Source organism: Quercus suber, unplaced genomic scaffold (genome assembly GCF_002906115.3).
Source record: "Quercus suber isolate HL8 unplaced genomic scaffold, Cork oak 2.0 scaffold_106, whole genome shotgun sequence".
NCBI lineage: Eukaryota > Viridiplantae > Streptophyta > Magnoliopsida > Fagales > Fagaceae > Quercus > Quercus suber.
In genome coordinates, this window is record NW_027069571.1 from 919448 (window position 1) to 937881 (window position 18434).

General features: G+C 39.9%; 1 protein-coding gene across 1 annotated transcript; it reads right to left on the reverse strand.

The window, feature by feature from the left end:
• Positions 1–931: 931 nt before the first annotated feature.
• LOC112001823 (LEAF RUST 10 DISEASE-RESISTANCE LOCUS RECEPTOR-LIKE PROTEIN KINASE-like 2.5) lies at positions 932–17215 on the reverse strand. The gene is made up of 3 exons (XM_065775162.1): positions 17039–17215; positions 16346–16946; positions 932–2058 (listed from the first exon to the last, which is right to left on the reverse strand). The coding sequence occupies exons 1-3, from the start codon at positions 17213–17215 to the stop codon at positions 932–934; spliced, it is 1905 nt and encodes a 634-aa protein (XP_065631234.1).
• Positions 17216–18434: the final 1219 nt, after the last annotated feature.

Sequence of the window (18434 nt, forward strand, 5' to 3'; positions counted from 1 at the left end):
CCTCAACTTCTTTTAAAATTCTCTCACATGCCTTTTTGCCGAACAGCAAATCATATTTGCTAGATCGAAATTCCTTTTTGTCCAACTGCAATTTCAGTTCTTGAAATCCCAACCCAATTACAAATTGATCCACAATATACAAAATAATCAAATGTTTTATTACAACAAAACTTTGACATAGAATATGCCAACACAAAAGAAATCTAACACCAATCAAGATCCTGAGATTGAATTTAATGAAGCGAGTCTAGATTTTAAAGCAACCATAGAAGAGCCATAACTTTTGATGATCCAATAGAGAAAATGCATGGTTCTTATAGGGAATCAAGATTCATGCATTATGGATCATTATTGTTACTACAAGATCTCAACTGAAAACAAAAGTTGCCTTTTTTTTTTAATATGTTCAACTAAGCTTTATATATGTTGACATTGCATCCATTACCAATTATGTGTTCTTAATAATAAAGTTGGATATTTGTTAAAATTTTTGGTTTTAATGATCAATATTACCGATCCATTCTATTGAGGAATTTAAATTATATGTCCACAATTTTCTAGATTTCATGCAGTTTGAGGAATAAAAATTTGAAATAGCTAACGCTCAAGAGAAATAAGGTCCACAACTTTCCATGATGAAAAGGGAAAAAAGATATAAAATGTATCCTCCAATCTAAAACTTAATAGTTTGCCTATGATACTATTTGTGTTCATTGTATTGTTAAGTAAACCATAGTTCTCAATTAGCACTGGACTGTCAGCGTTACTGATTTCATTGTTAAGGCCATAAATATTTCATCAAATATTTTAAGTAATAATGAAAAAATGTTCACTGACAAGCTAAAACGAAATACAGTTCACAAAGTTCAATACCTCCTAAATTCAACGTTTCCCTTAAAGAAGAGATGTATTATATCTAGGACAGAGAGTCCTATTGTATTGATACCATTTCAGTTGAAGAATCTTGTGGTGATCTTCTTGGTGGAGAAAACAGGAAAGGTTTGGGGGGGATTTGCAAGGAGTTGAGACTCCCTTCCAACATTTCTACCACTCTACTCATTGATGGTCGGTTTGAGGGGTCAGTTTGTATGCACCACAAACTTACTATTATCATCTTCCTTGCACTGTTTTCATCTCCTTCCTTTGAAAGGCGGAGCAGTCCTAATTCTTCATTTAGTTCAAGATGCTTGTAAATCCAATGTGGAAAATATATTTGACTAGAAAAATCAATAGTAACATCAACATTTTTTCGGCCTCCCACCATTTCTAAGACCATCATTCCATAGCTATAGACGTCTGACTTGTGAGAGATCCCTCCAAAAGTTCTACTAAACACTTCCGGAGCTATGTATCCTGTGGTCCCCCTTGCACCCACCATTGATATAATACTTTTTTCTCTAGGAAATATTTTTGCAAGGCCAAAATCAGAAATTTTTGGGCAGAAGTTCTCATCTAATAGAATGTTGTGAGGCTTTATGTCAAAATGCAAAATTTGTGTGTTGCAACCTCTATGCAAGTACTCTAAGCCTCGTGCAATGCCAATTGCAATGTTGTATAATGTTTCCCACCCCAGTTGATGATCAGAATTTGAAGGATTTCCTTTATATATGAACTTCTCAAGAGATCCATTAGGCATAAGCTCATAGATAAGAGCTCTTTTAGATCCCTTAGAGCAAAAGCCCTTAAGAGTGACAATGTTAACATGGGAAGTCCTACTAATACTTGCAACCTCGTTAATGAATTCCTCTCCATTACCTTTCGATTCTTTCAAAACCTTCACTGCCACAAAACAACCATCTTGTAATTGCCCCTTATAGACACAACCATAGCCCCCTTGGCCTAATTTATTACTAAAGGACTTGGTCATTGACTTTATATCTGAATATTTGTATCTTCTAATAACAAGAGGTTCATGATTCCTTAGAAAGGCCTCGACACTCTTATGAGTTAGAGTTTTCTTCTTCCAAAAATTAATAATTTTAATTAATGAGAACTTTCTCCAAAAGCAGCAGACTATAACCATCAGAGCTCCAATTCCAGTAGATAAAGTGATTGTAACTGAAAAAAAAAAAAAAAAAAAAAAAAAGCTTATGAAGTTATGTGGTGATAAAAAAAAAAAAAAAAAAAAAAAAAAAAAAAGCTTATGAAGTTATGTGGTGACATGATAGAAACTCAAAACTACTTATTGATAATGTCTCGAGCCTCAATAAAATTGCATTTTACAATGTCTTGAGCCCCTCAATAAAAATGCATTTTCTTTGTGGTGACAAATGACTAACAATGAAGAAGCAAATGCTAAGGATGATTTGGCATCTATTACCTTAAGTAGAATAAAGGAGTTAGGTTTTGATTGACAGGAGATAGGGAGCCTTGGTGGAAAATCACGAACTATTGGAAAATTTTAGCTATTGTACTAATGGATTCCATCCATATAACTGATACATCGTATTGAACCATAAAAAACTGAGAGTGGAACCTTATATCATTGCATGAATATACAATAATTACTATTAGACATACTGTGTGAAGGGGTAAAAAAGGGGTCACATTTTATGTGTTGAAGACAGTTAGATCACTTCCATACAGAATCATTTGCGTTCTATATAGGATATGCTATCCAAGCAAACATGTGTATATTAGTATCAACAAAACAATTTGATTAAAGAAGTATGTTACCTATCACCATCGCTTTCAATTTCTGACGCCTTGTATCTAAAGCACCAAAGAACATCACTGTTAGTTGAATAATAATAATAAATTTTAATGTAACAAATTAACAGAGCCATTTTTTTTTAATTGTTATTTTTTATTATTATAATCCCGATAGTATTTAAAAAAGAACAAGGAAGATCCGTCTACAATTATTTGATATAGATTTTATAACAAGAAAGTTCATTCTTTTTTACTTTTTCTATTAATCTAAAAGGATTTAATTTGAATATATTGGGGGATCCAATGTCGAACGTTATAAAGAATTCGAGTTTTTCTTCCTCATTACCAATTGGTTTTGAAATAAAGTGACATAACTCATGTTCTGGCAAATGGTATCAAAGCCAAGGACATAAGTTCGAGTTGCAGAAGCATAATTATGAGAGGGGGTTTTTTTTGGCGGGCCACAATTTGACTCACCACAACCACCTTAAAAATAGGTCCACAGGCCGTGATGTTAAATACTATAAAATACTTGAGTATGTCTTCATCATCATTAATCACAGTCTAGCACATGCCCAACCCAATCCAAACCAGCCCGTATGGGCAGGCAATGCTTGTGTATTTGGTGCCCCTTAGGATGCATCATGTATAGTGCAGGCAAGCAAGAATGAAACTAGGATTTCTAGTTAGGGGGCTCGAGTGTAAGTGCCAAAAAAAAAAAAAAATTATAAAGCTCCAAATAAGCATCAATTTAGTATTAACAAATTTTGAACAAAAATACAAAACAAAATCATTATTTCTTAATACATTACAATGCAATCATCTACCAATAAAGACAGTGACACAAATCAAATAAGAATCACGTTTATTATTTCACAAAAAGGACTAATTATTGTTACTATGTAAAGACAAATACAATAATGTAGTTGATATGCATGATGCATTAATTATAAATTTCATACTTCCCAATTTATAGATTTATTAGTTTTCAATCAATTAGTTATAGCATTTCTAAGTTAGCAATGTGGGCAAGTGTGACAATTTTATTTTGTTATATTTGTGTTACATTTTTATTTTATTAGTTTTTTGTCTCTATCTCAAAAATAGTTAGAATAGTGTATTAATTAGAAATAGTTAGAACATATTATATAAATTATTCAAGCACGTGGTCTACACTCACACTATCACTCACCTGTTGCCCCACACACACTGTTACCCCACTACCGATACTATGATAATCTTACATGTACAAACTATTTTACAATATTTTTACAAATTATTGTTGTAGTCAACTTTTTACTAATTTTTATCTAAACCCACTAATAAAATCATTTTTTTTTTTTACCAATAATTACTTATCACACCAACAATTTATAAAAACTTTTGTTAAAAAAGTTTGTATTTTCTAACATTTTCCTTAATTTATAACACACTACCTTCTATTACACAACTTAACTACTTTATTCTAACTCTGTCTCCAAAACACAAAGTCATAGAAATAGTCTGCCACACTTTACCCTACTACTGGCTACTGCCACATCTTGCTTCTCACATCTCAGCTCAGCAAAACACACATATACGTTAGTCACCGGCAACAATACAGAGACTCACCAATTCACAAACAGAAAATTAGAAATAGGCTTTGAAGTGAGAGAAATACTTAATGTGAGATGGGAGTTGAGAATCACAGATCTGGCGAGGCGAGGACTGAGGAGTAGCTGGTGGCGGAGCGATCTTGGTTTGTGGTTCATCGGCGTTGCAGCTCCCCGCCTCTCTCTCTCTCTCCATTTTCTCGTTCGACTCTTGGACTCTATTTTTCTCGTCTATACAACTATATTATTGGCCTCTTTTCTCTTTTCTATTTTTTTTTTCAATATCTCATGATAAAATGGGCTGATCTGTGGACTGTGGATATCAATTTTTTATCAAATTTTGTGGGCTGATGACTAATTTGTGATGCCATTTGTGTTAGATTTTGGTTTAAGGGCCATGATTGGAGGGAGGGGGGGCCACGTTAGGATGCATCATGGCATGAAACAGAAATACTTGCAGCACTTGTATTAGGATTTACCATAACATAAGAATGTAAATAAATTTATATGTAAAGAACTCTACATGCATTTTCAATATATGTGTGTGTAGGCCCAAAATTTTTGGAGTTATTCGATGTCTATACCTTTCTCTGCAATGGCACACTGGAATTTTCCATTCTTGTCAAGTACACATAGACCTGCTCCACCATAACATCTGCTACAAGCATCAGATACATGCACTTCAAGGTCGAACTCAGCACTTAAGAGTGAAAACAGTGTATCATTATCTGTACGCTCTTTTTTTGGGAGCTGAATAATTGAACATTCAGAAGGAAAACTCGGAGAGTTATCGTTTGAATGGCTATAGTAGAGATTATAGTCTCCGCAGCTTGTATAAGTAAAATTTCTAGGGGAAGCAATACCAAGAGTGCGGTTGCATTTAAACAGGGTCAGACTGGGTGTGGTAAGTTTGAAAGAGATAAATGGAGAGTTGGGAATAGTAAAATTGGTCAAGGATTCGCATTTTTGGTTTCTCAAGTCATTAGAAAGTAAAAGGTCCTTGATACGTGTAGATTGTTTGGTGCTAGTGTAACTGTAAGAGATATTTATAACTTCATATAGTCCTCTACTCAACCCTAGTTGGATCGTTGGAGGTATTTTGTCACATTTTATAGGCAATAAAAAGGAAAATGGTTGAGAGATGTTGGTGAATGGAAAGCCAATGGTACCGAATTTTCCACATTGAAAGGGTGAACAAGTTTGGAGTGTTTTGTTTACTCCTTCAGCTGAGTGAAGCAGAAAGAGGTGTGAGAGAAGAAAGAAAACAAACAGAGAGAAACAAGCCATCCCAAAAAAAAACTAAAACAAAGTGTTTGTATAATAATTTCTTGTGTTCTTGCTTCACTACTCTGTATTTTTCTATTTTAATATATAATATGTGGGTTCTCTCATCTCTGCTTAACACGGTAGTGGACGTGAAAATTGGATAAAGAAGACTTGTGAAAAACGGGAGTATTCATCGGAAACATGGTCTAAAGCCACCGAAAGTTTCAGACTTCCCTATTTTTTTAGTGTTATTAATTGTCGAGTGGTTGAAACATGGTCTACGTGTTGCATGGGATATGATATGATATAAAATCCCTTCATATATAGTTCATACCATTTACCACGGCCAAAGACATCATTGATTCTGAGGGAAGTTTCCTCACGCATAATATGTTATGGAAACTCGAAAGTTTCACTGTATTTACTCTTTTTTTTTTTTTTTTCAGTTTTATTAATTGTCAATGTCTATCGATTTGTTGAAACATGGCCAGATGACTCTAAAAGAAAAGAAAAGTATGATATTATTTTAGTCATATTAAAATTCAATGATTGAAAGATGTGGGTGCAAAATAACGTAATCAACATTTCACAATTACTTTCGAAGGTGTTAATTGGTAATTATACTTTCGAAGGTGTTAATTGGTAATTATATTTTGCGCACTTCTCTCTCATTATTATTGAATTTTTTATTACTAACACAGTATCATTTGATTTCAAATAACTTCTCAAATCTGAGATAAGTTTTCTACTCATCAGTCATCATCCCCATGCAGTGAGAACCCAAAAGATTCACTTAATTAGTTTGCTTTTTTTCCCTCTTTTTCGGTGCTCTTCAAAATCTCGGGGCAGTCAAATAGAGAATGTTGTGGAAATCTGTGTGGCTGGTTTGAACCGTGAAGAAGAATCTAGTCGTGTCGTGTAGATTTGATATAATCGAATTAATTTCCCATGAAAAAGGTAGCTTGAACCAAAATGGAGCTAACGACCAGAAACTAAATTTGACCAGCCTCCTCCATGGACACGCATTTGCCTGCAGTTGTATGATACCAATTTAATTATTGACTGATAAATCTAATCTAAAGGACCATATACCACTAAGAAAATTACATAATATGGTTATTTAGCAAAAAATAAATTACATAAAATGGTTAGCTTAGGGACCCTGCAAGGCTGCAAATGCAATGTCCTTAAACAATGGCGGTTCATATATATATATATATATATATAGGATAACGGGAAGCCCATTAATATAAGAAATATATATATATATATATACACATCCCAAATTTTTTTTTTTTTTTTTTTGGAGCGGGATAGTGCAGTGTCTAGCCTTGAGGGTGCCCAGAACCAGGCCAAGGAGCAGACGAGGCGCCTGGGCGGGGCGGAGGAGCAGCTGGGGATCGCGAGGGAGCTGATCGCCGATCTTCAAGTTAAGGTGGCCACAGCTGAGGGGGCCCAGAGGGAAGCAGAGTGGGCCAGATAGGAGGTTCGGCCGGCTAAGGTCGAGGCGGATTTTGGCAGGGAGATGGCCTGACTGCCAAGGAGGAGGCCGAGACTGTAGCCTACGCTGATGGGGTGGCTGAGGTAGAGGCTCTCTATAAAGCCCAAGTTCCGGGGGTATGTAGGCGATACTGCTCCCAGGTCTGGGTTGAGGCCCTCAAACAAGCTGGGGTGGAGCCCACATCCGACTTGTGGAAGGCAGAGAGCGTGTACTACCCCCTGCTATCCGCGAGGTCGCCCCTGATGGCGCTAAGGCTGGGGAGATTGTTGAGGGGGTGGAGGCTGCTGAACTAAGGGAAAATCTGAGCGAGGAGGTGCCCCAAGAGGTAGCGGAGGCCCCATCCGATGCTCAAATCCCTACCACCGAGGAAGCAGCCATTCTCGCCATACCCCTACAGGCCGTCCCCCTAGGCCAGGGCTCAGAGGACTCAGAGGTTGCCCCTGTCCAGCCTGAGCAGAAGGAGCAGATTCCCTGGCGTCTTGGTTCATCCTGCTTTTGCCGCTTGCTTGACATTTGTCTATGCTTTTATGTCATTTTACTTTATTTTGTTATTCTTCTCTCTTTTATTTTGATGTAAGGTGGCTCTTGCCATGCGACTTCTATGGACACTTTGTTGTAATGAGAGTTTAATTTCCCTTTCTATTTATTTTAATTGCTTATTTGTTTACACGCTGCCTGCTTTCTCTCTTTTCTTTTTATTTGCACGATTTTAGCTTGAATTATATGTCGGCCAATTGCATCAGTAACAATGATAAGGGGCAAGAATGTATGCATGGGCAGTCCCCTTATGTCCAAGGGTTAGTTAGGGTTTCGATCATTTCCTAACTTAAGATATTTTGAAGTAGTTAGTTTCCCATAGGCTTGAGTCCGAGGGCCATGCAATGCCCTGGTTCTGTCTAACACTTAGGATATTTTGAAGTAGTTAGTTTCCCCATAGGCTTAAGTCCGAGGACCATGCAATACCTTGGTTCTGTCTAACACTTCTATTCTTCTGTAAGTATCTAGTTTCCCCATAGGTTTGGGTCCGAGGACCATGCAATACCTTGGTTCTGTCTAGTACTCAGGTATAGCCGAGTGGTTAGCTTCCCCATAGGCTTAAGTCCGAGGACCATGCAATGCCCTGATTCTGTCTAACACTTAGGATATTTTGAAGTAGTTAGTTTCTCCATAGGCTTGAGTCCGAGGACCATGCAATGCCTTGGTTCTGTCTAACACTTCCATTCTTCTGTAAGTATCTAGTTTCCCCATAGGTTTGGGTCCGAAGACCATGCAATACCTTGGTTCTGTCTAGTACCCAGGTATAGCCGAGTGGTTAGTTTCCCCATAGGCTTGAGTCCGAGGACCATGCAATGCCCTGGTTCTGTCTAACACTTAGGATATTTTGAAGTAGTTAGTTTCCCTATAGGCTTGAGTCCGAGGACCATGCAATGCCTTGGTTCTGTCTAACACTTCCATTCTTCTGTAAGTATCTAGTTTTCTCATAGGTTTGGGTCCGAGGACCATGCAATACCTTGGTTCTGTCTAGTACCCAGGTATAGCCGAGTGGTTAGTTTCCCCATAGGCTTGAGTCCGAGGACCATGCAATGCCTTGGTTCTGTCTAACACTTCCATTATTCTGTAAGTATCTAGTTTCCCCATAGGTTTGAGTTCGAGGACCTTGCAACACCTTGGTTCTGTCTAGTACCCAGGTATAGCCGAGTGGTTAGCTTCCCAAAGGCTTGAGTCCAGGGACCATGCAATGCCTTGGTTCTGTCTAACACTTCCATTCTTCTGTAAGTATCTAGTTTCCCCACAGGTTTGAGTCCGAGGACCATGCAACACCTTGGTTCTGTCTAGTACCCAGGTATAGCCGAGTGGTTAGCTTCCCCATAGGCTTGAGTCCGAGGACCGTGCAATGCCTTGGTTCTGTCTAACACTTCCATTCTTCTGTAGGAAGGGGTTTGTCCTCAGACCGCTTTACTGGAGATGGTTCCTCCTTGGGTCGGACTATTAACTCTGCGGTGCTTTGGGCAGGGGTGGTTCGGACTTTGATCTTACATGTGGCATTGACCTCGTCTTCAATTCAAGTTCCTATCTTCCTCATTTACGAGGCGCCACTTGGCCGTTCGCGCTCCGCGCTTGACGCTTCGATGCGCGAGACACGCCTTCATTAATATCCTCGCGAATTGCTACAAATCCAGCGGTCTACGGTCTGCTTGGGATGTGGTACCCTCATGATTAGTACTGTTGATAATTCTCTTTTCGAACTTTATGTGGATTAATTCCCACCAGTCTTCAACCTTTATATAAGGCTTTCTGGGGGAAACGTTTCTCTGCACTCCATGAACTTCCTAACACAACTAGAAACACGTCCCTTCAGCTCCCCGAGCCCCTTCAATAACCCTGCCAGGATTGTGACCAGAGTTGGAAGAGATGGGGCGGCCCTGGGCGGGGGTGAGGACACACAAGCCAAATGCCCTACCGTCCTGGCCAAGAGCCGTTGTGACCGCAGCCCCCACTAGGCCTCCAGCGCAGCAGAGTCTAGGCGTAACCCTAATAGCGCCATGCACGGTGGCCAGGAGGGATGTCCCTGAAGTACCTAACGCTCCTCCCAGGGCGCGCCCCTGCCGGAGGAGACGTGCAAAATCTCGTCATGGCTGGTGCCCGAGTGTTACCATCTCCAACGGCCAACGCTCGTGCGGATTGGAGAGAATCAAGGGAACATCATGAGGGAGGGCGTCTCGGTGCCCCTGCGTCGGCTCCTCTCTTTGTTGGTGGCCTTGGAGTATACTAGCCTCAGCCCCATTCCCTCTAGCTAGTTTTAGAACAGGTCCACCTGGGCCTCTGTTTGTGGAATTAGCTTGTAGAATTAGTTTTAAAACACGCCTGCTTGAGCCTCTGTTTGTATCTTGTACTTTTCTGTTTAATAAAATAATATAAAGTTCCTTTTTTTTTTTTTTTTTTTTTTCTGTTGAATCTTCTATTTTTGGACCTTCTACTTTTCTGCAATGTTTGTTTGTGTTTTTTTTTTTTTTGTTTGATGCCTCGCCACCAACCTTCCGTAAAATGACTACTTAGGAACGATTGCCCGTTACGCCTGCCAGTGCACTAATCCTTCCTACAGACGGCGCCAATTGTAGGGACTCAGTTTAGGAAGGTTCCCCAGCAATACATTTTTAGAGAGTGGGTCGAAGGGTTAGGCCCTCTCAGACTAACAACAGAGCATAAGTCGCCTTTTTCCATTGAAGGGGAGTGAACCTAACTTACAACTAAGGGTAGCTCCTTGGCCCTCGTCCGAGGAGGTTCCCCCCCTGAAACTGACATGACCTCCCAGTCATTCTATCTCCTTCTCTTCCATCCTCCAAATAATCCTCTCTCCCAAACTGCTTTGCTCGCCTTTTTTATATGGTTCTTTCCCTCCTATCCCTTTCTTCCTTCTGTTGATCATCTATTGGCCTTCCCTCTGACCGTCCGTCCCATCAGAGGCCTCACCCGTACTCAAGTGGCTCACAATAATCAATGTTACCCTGTCAAGGGGTTACACCCCCATTAATGCGGCCAGGGGGTTAGATAAGCGCATTCAATGCAGAGGTGACAGCTCGCCTAAGGCTTGCTCCTTCGCCGTGCTCCCGGCACCGACGCGTGGCACTGGACCCTCTCCTCCTCGAATATTCAAGAAGTTCCCTCTTTGGCGGGGCGGTGCTCGTGGTCTTCCGAGGTCTCAGATGTCCATGGATGGGCCATCCTCGGATATGCTCCTCAGGGGTCCTCAGCTTCCATCCTCGGACCCCTCATGCATCCTCGGAGCGGGCCCTTGGGCCTGGCTTGGAGTGGGCCAAGGCCATCTGATTTTCTGGCCCCACAATACCAAAAAAAAAAAGAAAGGAGTAAACAATTGTGAATTTTATGGATAAGAATTAGAGATCTTTATTGTATTTGTCATCTACGAAAAAAGAAAAAAAAATATATATATATATATATATATATATATCTTTCTTCCTTTCTTATATTAACTTGAATAAATTTAGAGATACATAAAGTGAGATTTATTATCGAAATTATTTAACATAAATTAGTTTCTGTATATGTTTCATAACTTTTAAAAATATTAGTAAACTTTAACCATATAATACCTAAATCATTTAACAAAAAATATTGTTCTAAAATGTTTAAACGTTAAAAAATGTTAATTGTGATCAATATGATTTAAAAGATAATTCACAGCTTACAAAATTGACTAGATGAGAAAAAATATTTTGAATTATATAAAACTTAATTAATTTGATATTAATATTTTTATTATATATAATAAGATAACATATGTTAAATTATGTTATCGAAAAACTTTATGTATAGTACGTGCATGTATCTTTGTATGTGTATAGTCATCACGCATTTCATAGAATTACATTCCAGTTTATCATGCTCTGACAAATAAACAATTAAAATGGAGATTGCAGGAAAAGTCACCTTCATATTTATTTACCTTGAAAAGTTAGCAAAAAAAAAAAAAAAATGAAAATAAGATTTCACTTTATTAAAAGCAGTACAAACAAATTCCAAAATAATAATAATTATCAGCATAATGTACGAACATAGAAATTGGAAGGTTCTNAGCTTGGGTTTGGATATTGGGTTTTTGTTGGGTTTGAATTGCTCGGCGGTGGTGGGTGGTGCAATTTGGTTGATCGGTGGTGGCAGTGGGTTGCTCTGGCAGTGGGTGGTTTGGGTTTTGGGTTTAAGTTTGGGTTTGAGTTTGCGTATTGGCTTTTTTTTGGGTATTGGTATTGAGTTTGAATTGCTCGGCGGTGGTGGGTGGTACGATTTGGTTGATCAATGGTGGTTGTGGGTGGTGGCAGTGGGTTGATCTATGGTGACAATACCGGATGGTTTGGGTTTTGAGTTTGAGTTTGGGTTTGGGTATTGGCTTTTGTTTGGGTACTGGGTATTGGTATTGAGTTTGAATTGCTCGGCGGTGGTTATGGGTGGTGGCAGTGGGTGGCTAAGAGAGAGATAGGAAGAGAGACCAAAATTAGTTGAGAGGAAGTTTGAGAATATTATTTTATTTTTATATTGTTTTATTGTGTAATTATATTATTTTAATAAATGATTATGTTAACGAGCGTCTTTAGAGCACTGGTAAACAGTTCACTTTAAAAAAGTTTTTATAAAAAAAAAAATTAATATTTTAACATATTTTTTATTTTTCATAAAAATTATATAAAATTTTTTTAATTATATTTTTAACTAGTGCCATAGGTACACTCGTTAGCAACCCACTGCCAAAGCATGTTATCTCATTTTCTTTTTCCTTTTTTCTTTTTTTGCTCAAAAAAAAAAAAAAATCTTATCTCATTTTCAAGTTTCAACAGTGTGTTGGTGGGAATATGAATTAAGCCGGATACTGCTTTGAGCCATTTAAGTAATGGGAAGTGTTTACACACGTATACTAATTTTCTATAGCCAAGAATGCCACTAAATGCTTCTTTCCTATCTTTTACATGTTTGTTTAGAAAAATTTGCTAAATAGCACATGGTCAAACTTATTTAGTTATGTAGCATGTTTTCAAACTCAAGTTCCAAGTATTATATATGTTTGATCAAATTGCCATAATGCTTGAACTTGGGTTTGATAAACTCGAGTTTCATTGGAACTCGAGTTTGACAAATTCAAGTTCCAAAAAACATGTTAACATAACTAAATAAGTTTGACCTTGTGCTTTTTTCTAATTTTTTTCCTAAAATTATACTATTTGGCAAAAAAGGCATGTCCATCTTCCCTCTTCATTTTGAGAAAGTATATCATGTTTCGGTAATACCAACTTAGCATTTGTTTGGTATTTCTTACTCAATAAATGAGTGACACCTGTTTCAAAGAATCACCTCAGACTACTTCAATAAATGATAATGACACTGACAAAACTACTGGGAAGATAAATTAATCATTTATTGGAGTATTCTAATATGATTTTTTGAAATAGATGTCATTCATTTATTAGGTAGGAAATACCAAAACAGATACTAAGTTGGTATTACCGAAACATGGTATACTTTCTCCTTCATTTTATATTGAGTCTACTGACAATGACAAATCCTTAACTCTCTCTCTCTCTCTCTCTCTCTCTCTCTCTCTCTCTCTCTCTCTCTCTCTCTCTCTCTCTCTCTCTCTCTCTCTCTCTCTCTCTCTCTCTCTCTCTCTCCTCTCTCAAACCCAATATCCAAACCCAAGCTGAACCGCTCCGCCACCCACCTCGGAGAAAGCTCTTCCGACCGAGTTAGACTCGGACGTCTCAACTACGCTGGCTTGGAGTTCAAGCTTCCCAAACCTCTTTGCTCGCACCAACTCTACCTCATCATCTTCTTCACCGCAGTAAGCATCGAAACTCACCACCAAACAGACCCAGCAAACACCAAAACCCACCACCAAACCCATCGGAATAAATCCCCCAAACCATCGGAACAAATCACAACCACCGAACCTAAATCCAACCACCCAATCTCCACCCAAATGCTGACCCAAACACCACCCAAATGCAACCCAAATCCGACCCAAATGCCGACCCAAACCCACCAAAAAACAACCACAACCGAACCGTTTTCTATTACAGTGAGCAAAATGATTTACAGGGGAGGCGAGCTGAGAGAGGAGAGATTCAATCAGTGAGAGGGGCTGAGGGAGAAGAGAGAAAGGAGAAGGGAGAGAGAGCGCAGAGAACTAATAAGAGAGAGAGATAAAAAGTAAGAGAAAAAGAAAAAGAATAAAATATATTACATTTGTTTGCAGTTTGATGAACAGTTAGTTGTAAATATGAAAACTCACTGTTCACGGATGCTTAACAATTTCGGATTCCCATCCCCGGATGGAGCTCTTTCTTGGGTTTTGGTGGCTAAAATAGTAATTAGGGGGTTTTCACACCTTAATGCTAGTGCTCTGACTGAGTTAATTTTATATTGCCAAAAGAAGTAAGCATGACACGGTATGTTAAACATGTTAGAAAAAAAAAATAGTTTATTTAAAAATAAAAATAAAAATTTATTGGCAAAAAAAAGTTGAGACAAAAAGTAAAGAACAAAAAATATTTTCAATCATTTCCAAACGCATAAGGTATACGCCAATATGAATAGTGCATTTGGAATTTGGATTAGCAATTCTTTCTCAAAATAAATAAATAAACTTAGGCAAAATTCAACCATGTGACAGTACTCAGGAGTGGCCTAACATAATTTGGGACCTAAGACAAAAATTTTATGTGGGTCCTATTATATGTAATTACTAATTAAACAAAAAATTTTAATACCAATTAAATCAAGGTTAATTTGATATATATTGATAAATAATACCAATTAAACTAATGTTAATGTCATATAGAGAATTGAATATCATAGTTGAACCATAAATTTTTAAAAAAAGAAATAAAAATATATTATGATTAAAAAATACTTTATTTTGGATTTATGACAATGCATAATTAATAAAGTTGTAATCTAATTTTTAATTTTATATCTTGTTTTGAAGAGAGAGAAATAGATGTTATTTGGTTTATGGCTTTGTAGGATATAAGTTCACAAAAATTAAAGTCTCAACCTAATATGAGAGATTAATATATAATTGATAATTTAATACATTTGCAATATTTTCTTGAAACATTTTAGGATTTCAATTGGGTTAGGTTTCTATTGGCCTCGTATTTTGGGAGTCTTAATAGAAATGAAAAGGAAAAATGCAATAAAAGCATTACAAAATGTTCACAATATGATGTAACAAAGTTTATGTTTAAATTAATGAATGTTTAAATTACTTTTTTTGTGATCCGTAACATGCCAATTTGTAAGCTTATAATAAAATTTGTGGTATTCTTTATATCACTATTTTTTTTTTAAGTGCACAAACACTAATATATATATATATATATATATAGTTACACATACACATATACTTTTATAAAATTTTGGGCATTTGACAGTGCAAGAGGAGCCTTTTACCATTTTTTTTTTTTTTTGGTGGTAGGGCCTTAGGGCCTTGGTAGTACTTAACTAAAAGTACACTTTCATCCCATGAGAAAAAAGTCACATGACTGAATTTTAAAAGAGAAATCTAAGAAATAGCACCTTAGATTATTGGTATCTGGGAAGAAATAAAAATAAATAAAATGACATCTTTATTATGTCATTAATGCAAAGAATTATGATTGCAAAAGACATATTAATGGTCCATAGTTTCATTACTTCTTCCAAGCTTGTGTTTTTACTTTTTAGCATCATATTATTCTCTAGCCACACATATTAAATGATAATATTAAATAATAATTAAAAAGTGATATAGATAAAGGGCAGTGCAGTGAAAATGTTGGTATATAGATTTTGGACATGTGTCCGTATTTTAATGTGTCTGGTGTAATTGATGCACTAGACACAATTCCAACTTGGGTAGGGCATATATGAAACTTTCTTTGTTTTTTGTTTTTTAGGTTTTCCTTGGTTGTTAGAGCATTCACATTCATTCATGTGAAAATTTTAGTCTATTTTAGTATAAGAATCTGTTTTTTCTATTTTACATACTTTCTTTTCAAAACACCTCATATCATATTGTGGGGCCAGAAAATCAGATAGCCTTGGCCCACTCCAGGCCAGGCCCAAGGGCCCGCTCCGAGGATGCATGAGGGGTCCGAGGATGGAAGCGTGAGGACCAACCCCTGAGGAGCATATCCGAGGATGGCCCCGTCCTCAGACATCCGAGACCTCGGAAGAACACGAGCACCGCCCCGCCAAAGAGGGAACTTCTTGAATATCCGAGGAGGAAAGGGTCCAGTGCCATACATCGGTGCCGGGAGCACGGCGAAGGAGCAAGCCTTAGGCGAGCTGTCACCTCTACATTGAATGCGCTGATCTAACCCCCCTGGCCGCATTAATAGGGATGTAACCCCTTGACAGGGTAACATTGATTATTGTGAGCCACTCGAGTATGGATAAGGCCTCTGACGGGACGGACGGTCAGAGGGAAGGCCAATGGATGATCAACAGAAGGAAGAAGGGGATAGGAGGGAGAGAACCATATAAGAAAGGCGAGCAAAGTAGTTTAGGGGGGGATTTTTCATTACTCAAGAGGAGGACATAGAATGACTCGGAGGTCATGTTGGTTTCAGGGGGGGAACCTCCTTGGACGAAGGCCGAAGAGCTGCCCTTAGTTGTAAGTTGGGCTCACTTCCCTTCAATGGAAAAAGGTGGCTTGTGCTCCGTTATTAGTCTGTGAGGGCCTAACCCTTCGACCCACTCTCTAAAAATGTATTGTTGGGGAACCTTCCTAAACCGAGTCCCTATAATTGGCGCCGTCTGTGGGAAGGATTAGTGCACTGACAGGCGCAACGGGCGGCCTCACGGATAGCAGGGGGGTAGTACACGCTCTCCGCCTTCCACAGGTCGGATGTGGCCTCCACCCCAGCTCGTTTGAGGGCCTCAGCCCAGACCTGGGAGCAGTATCGCCTACATACCCCCGGAACTTGAGCTTTATAGAGAGCCTCTACCTCAGCCACCCCATCAGCATAGGCTGCAGTCTCGGCCTCCTCCTTGGCAGTCAGGGCCATCTCCTTGCCAAAATCCGCCTCGACCTTAGCCCGCCGAGCCTCTTCTCTGGCCCACTCTGCCTCCCTCTGGGCCCCCTTAGCCATGGCCACCTTAGCTTGAAGATCGGCAATCAGCTCCCTCGCGATCCCCAGCTGCTCCTCTGCCTCGCCCAGGCGCCTCGTCTGCTCCTTGGCCTGGTTCTGGGCACCCTCAAGGCCAGACACTGCACTGTCCCGAGCCCTGGTCATCGCCTTCAAGTCCTCTAGGGCCTTGGCAAGGTCAGCCTCGGAGTTCTTCAGGGTCTGGGTAGCCTGAAACTGCCTATTACGCTCCTGGTCGAGGGCCTTCCCCTGGTCGTTGGCCGCCCCCTCCAACCTATAGACGGCCTGGATAGCCTGCAAGGGTAGCCAATGCACTATGAGCCCAACTCAAAAGAAAAAAGGGAAAATGAGAGGAAAGGAAAGAGAGTAGAAGTTCTAGTCCTTACCATCCCCAGATACCGCTTAAGGCTGAGGAAGACCTGCTTACTCCTTATAGAGTCCAGCTCGGCCATGTCCTCTGGGAGCAGCAGGCAACTCTCCAGTGCGTCGGCCACATACGCGCCTTCGCCCTCGTTGAAGTCCCTAAGGGAGGCATCATCCTTCAAGGGCTCCCTATGGAGCATTGGGGCTGGGAGCCAGGCATGGGCCTCGGACGAGGTGGTGTCGACCTGCCTGTCCTGACTTTTGCCGCCTATCTTAAGCTACTTGGACGGCCGCAGAGTGTTGTCCTCCTCCTGCGAGGACTCTGGCTTATCCTTCATAAGCCTTGACTGATCAAGCTGGGCGAAAATGTCGAACGTGTCCTCCTCCCTCCCTGGATCCTCCTCGACAGCCTCGGCGAATACTTGGGAAGAAGAAGGGACGGCTACAGTAACAACTTCTGGTTCGGAGAGCCCCTCGGGGTACTGAAATCCGTCCTCGATCACAATAATTTTCTGAAGCCGAGGATCATTGGCTCGGATCACATGCTTTGGAACCGGGAATGATTTCTGGACAGGAGTATACCCCAAGATTTTGTGGGCAGCCCTAACTTGATTGTTGTCCTCGTTTATATAAACCGACGCCTTCAGCACCTTCTGTAAATCTTCCCGGTTGACCAAGTGGAAGTAGCGCTCAAAAGCGTGCGGGTTTGCAAGGGGAAACACCACCACATTAAAAAAAAGGGGGGGAGGGGGGAAGAAAAGAGACAAGAGAACTTGAAACCCCTCCTACTCCCACTGCCCCACTTGGTATTCCCTCCGTTGTTAGGTAGTGAAGGCCATCGTGCCACTCCCCGGACACGATGAGGAAATCCTCGTTTAGCCCCTTGCTGGACTCAGGGAGGCACTAGATGAGCCGCACCCTGTCATCCCTCGTCTTCAGCTAATAAGACTTGCCCTTAAGGAGCTGAAGGTTGTAGCACCAGTTCACGTCATGGTGGGTCAACCTTAGCCCCATCTTCTCGTTCAGGGCGTCCACACAGCCTAAAATCCTAAAGACGTTTATTCCACACTGGGTAGGGGCCAACCGAAAGTGCGTGAGGTAGTCCCTCATCACCGGCCCAATAGGGATCCTCATCCCCCCTTCGAGGAAGGCGACAATGGGAATTGCCACTTCGCCCTCCCGTCTTTGTAAGAGCCAATCCCCATCCTCACAATATCTCAGACCTACATTGTTGGGAATTCTATAGTCGGCGATGAATTTCTCCATCGCCTCCTCAGTGTAGACGTATTTCTTAAACCTACCCATCCCAGTTGACGCCTAAAGGAACTAAGAAAGAACAGGTGAAGGAGAAGAAGGGGTAAAGAGGGAGAGAGCTCAGAGAGGGATAAAGCGACTTACTGGGAAGAGGAGGAGCTCCTC

Excerpts from the sequence above, each read along its gene's own strand:
- LOC112001823 (XM_065775162.1), bottom strand. The coding sequence starts at position 17,215 with ATGCTCCATAGGGAGCCCTTGAAGGATGATGCCTCCCTTAGGGACTTC. Across the intron at positions 16,947-17,038 it reads TTAAGCGGTATCTGGGGATG|GCTATCCAGGCCGTCTATAG; the intron begins GTAAGGACTAGA and ends CTACCCTTGCAG. Across the intron at positions 2,059-16,345 it reads TGAGGCCGCCCGTTGCGCCT|TTACAATCACTTTATCTACT; the intron begins GTCAGTGCACTA and ends TTTTTTTTTCAG.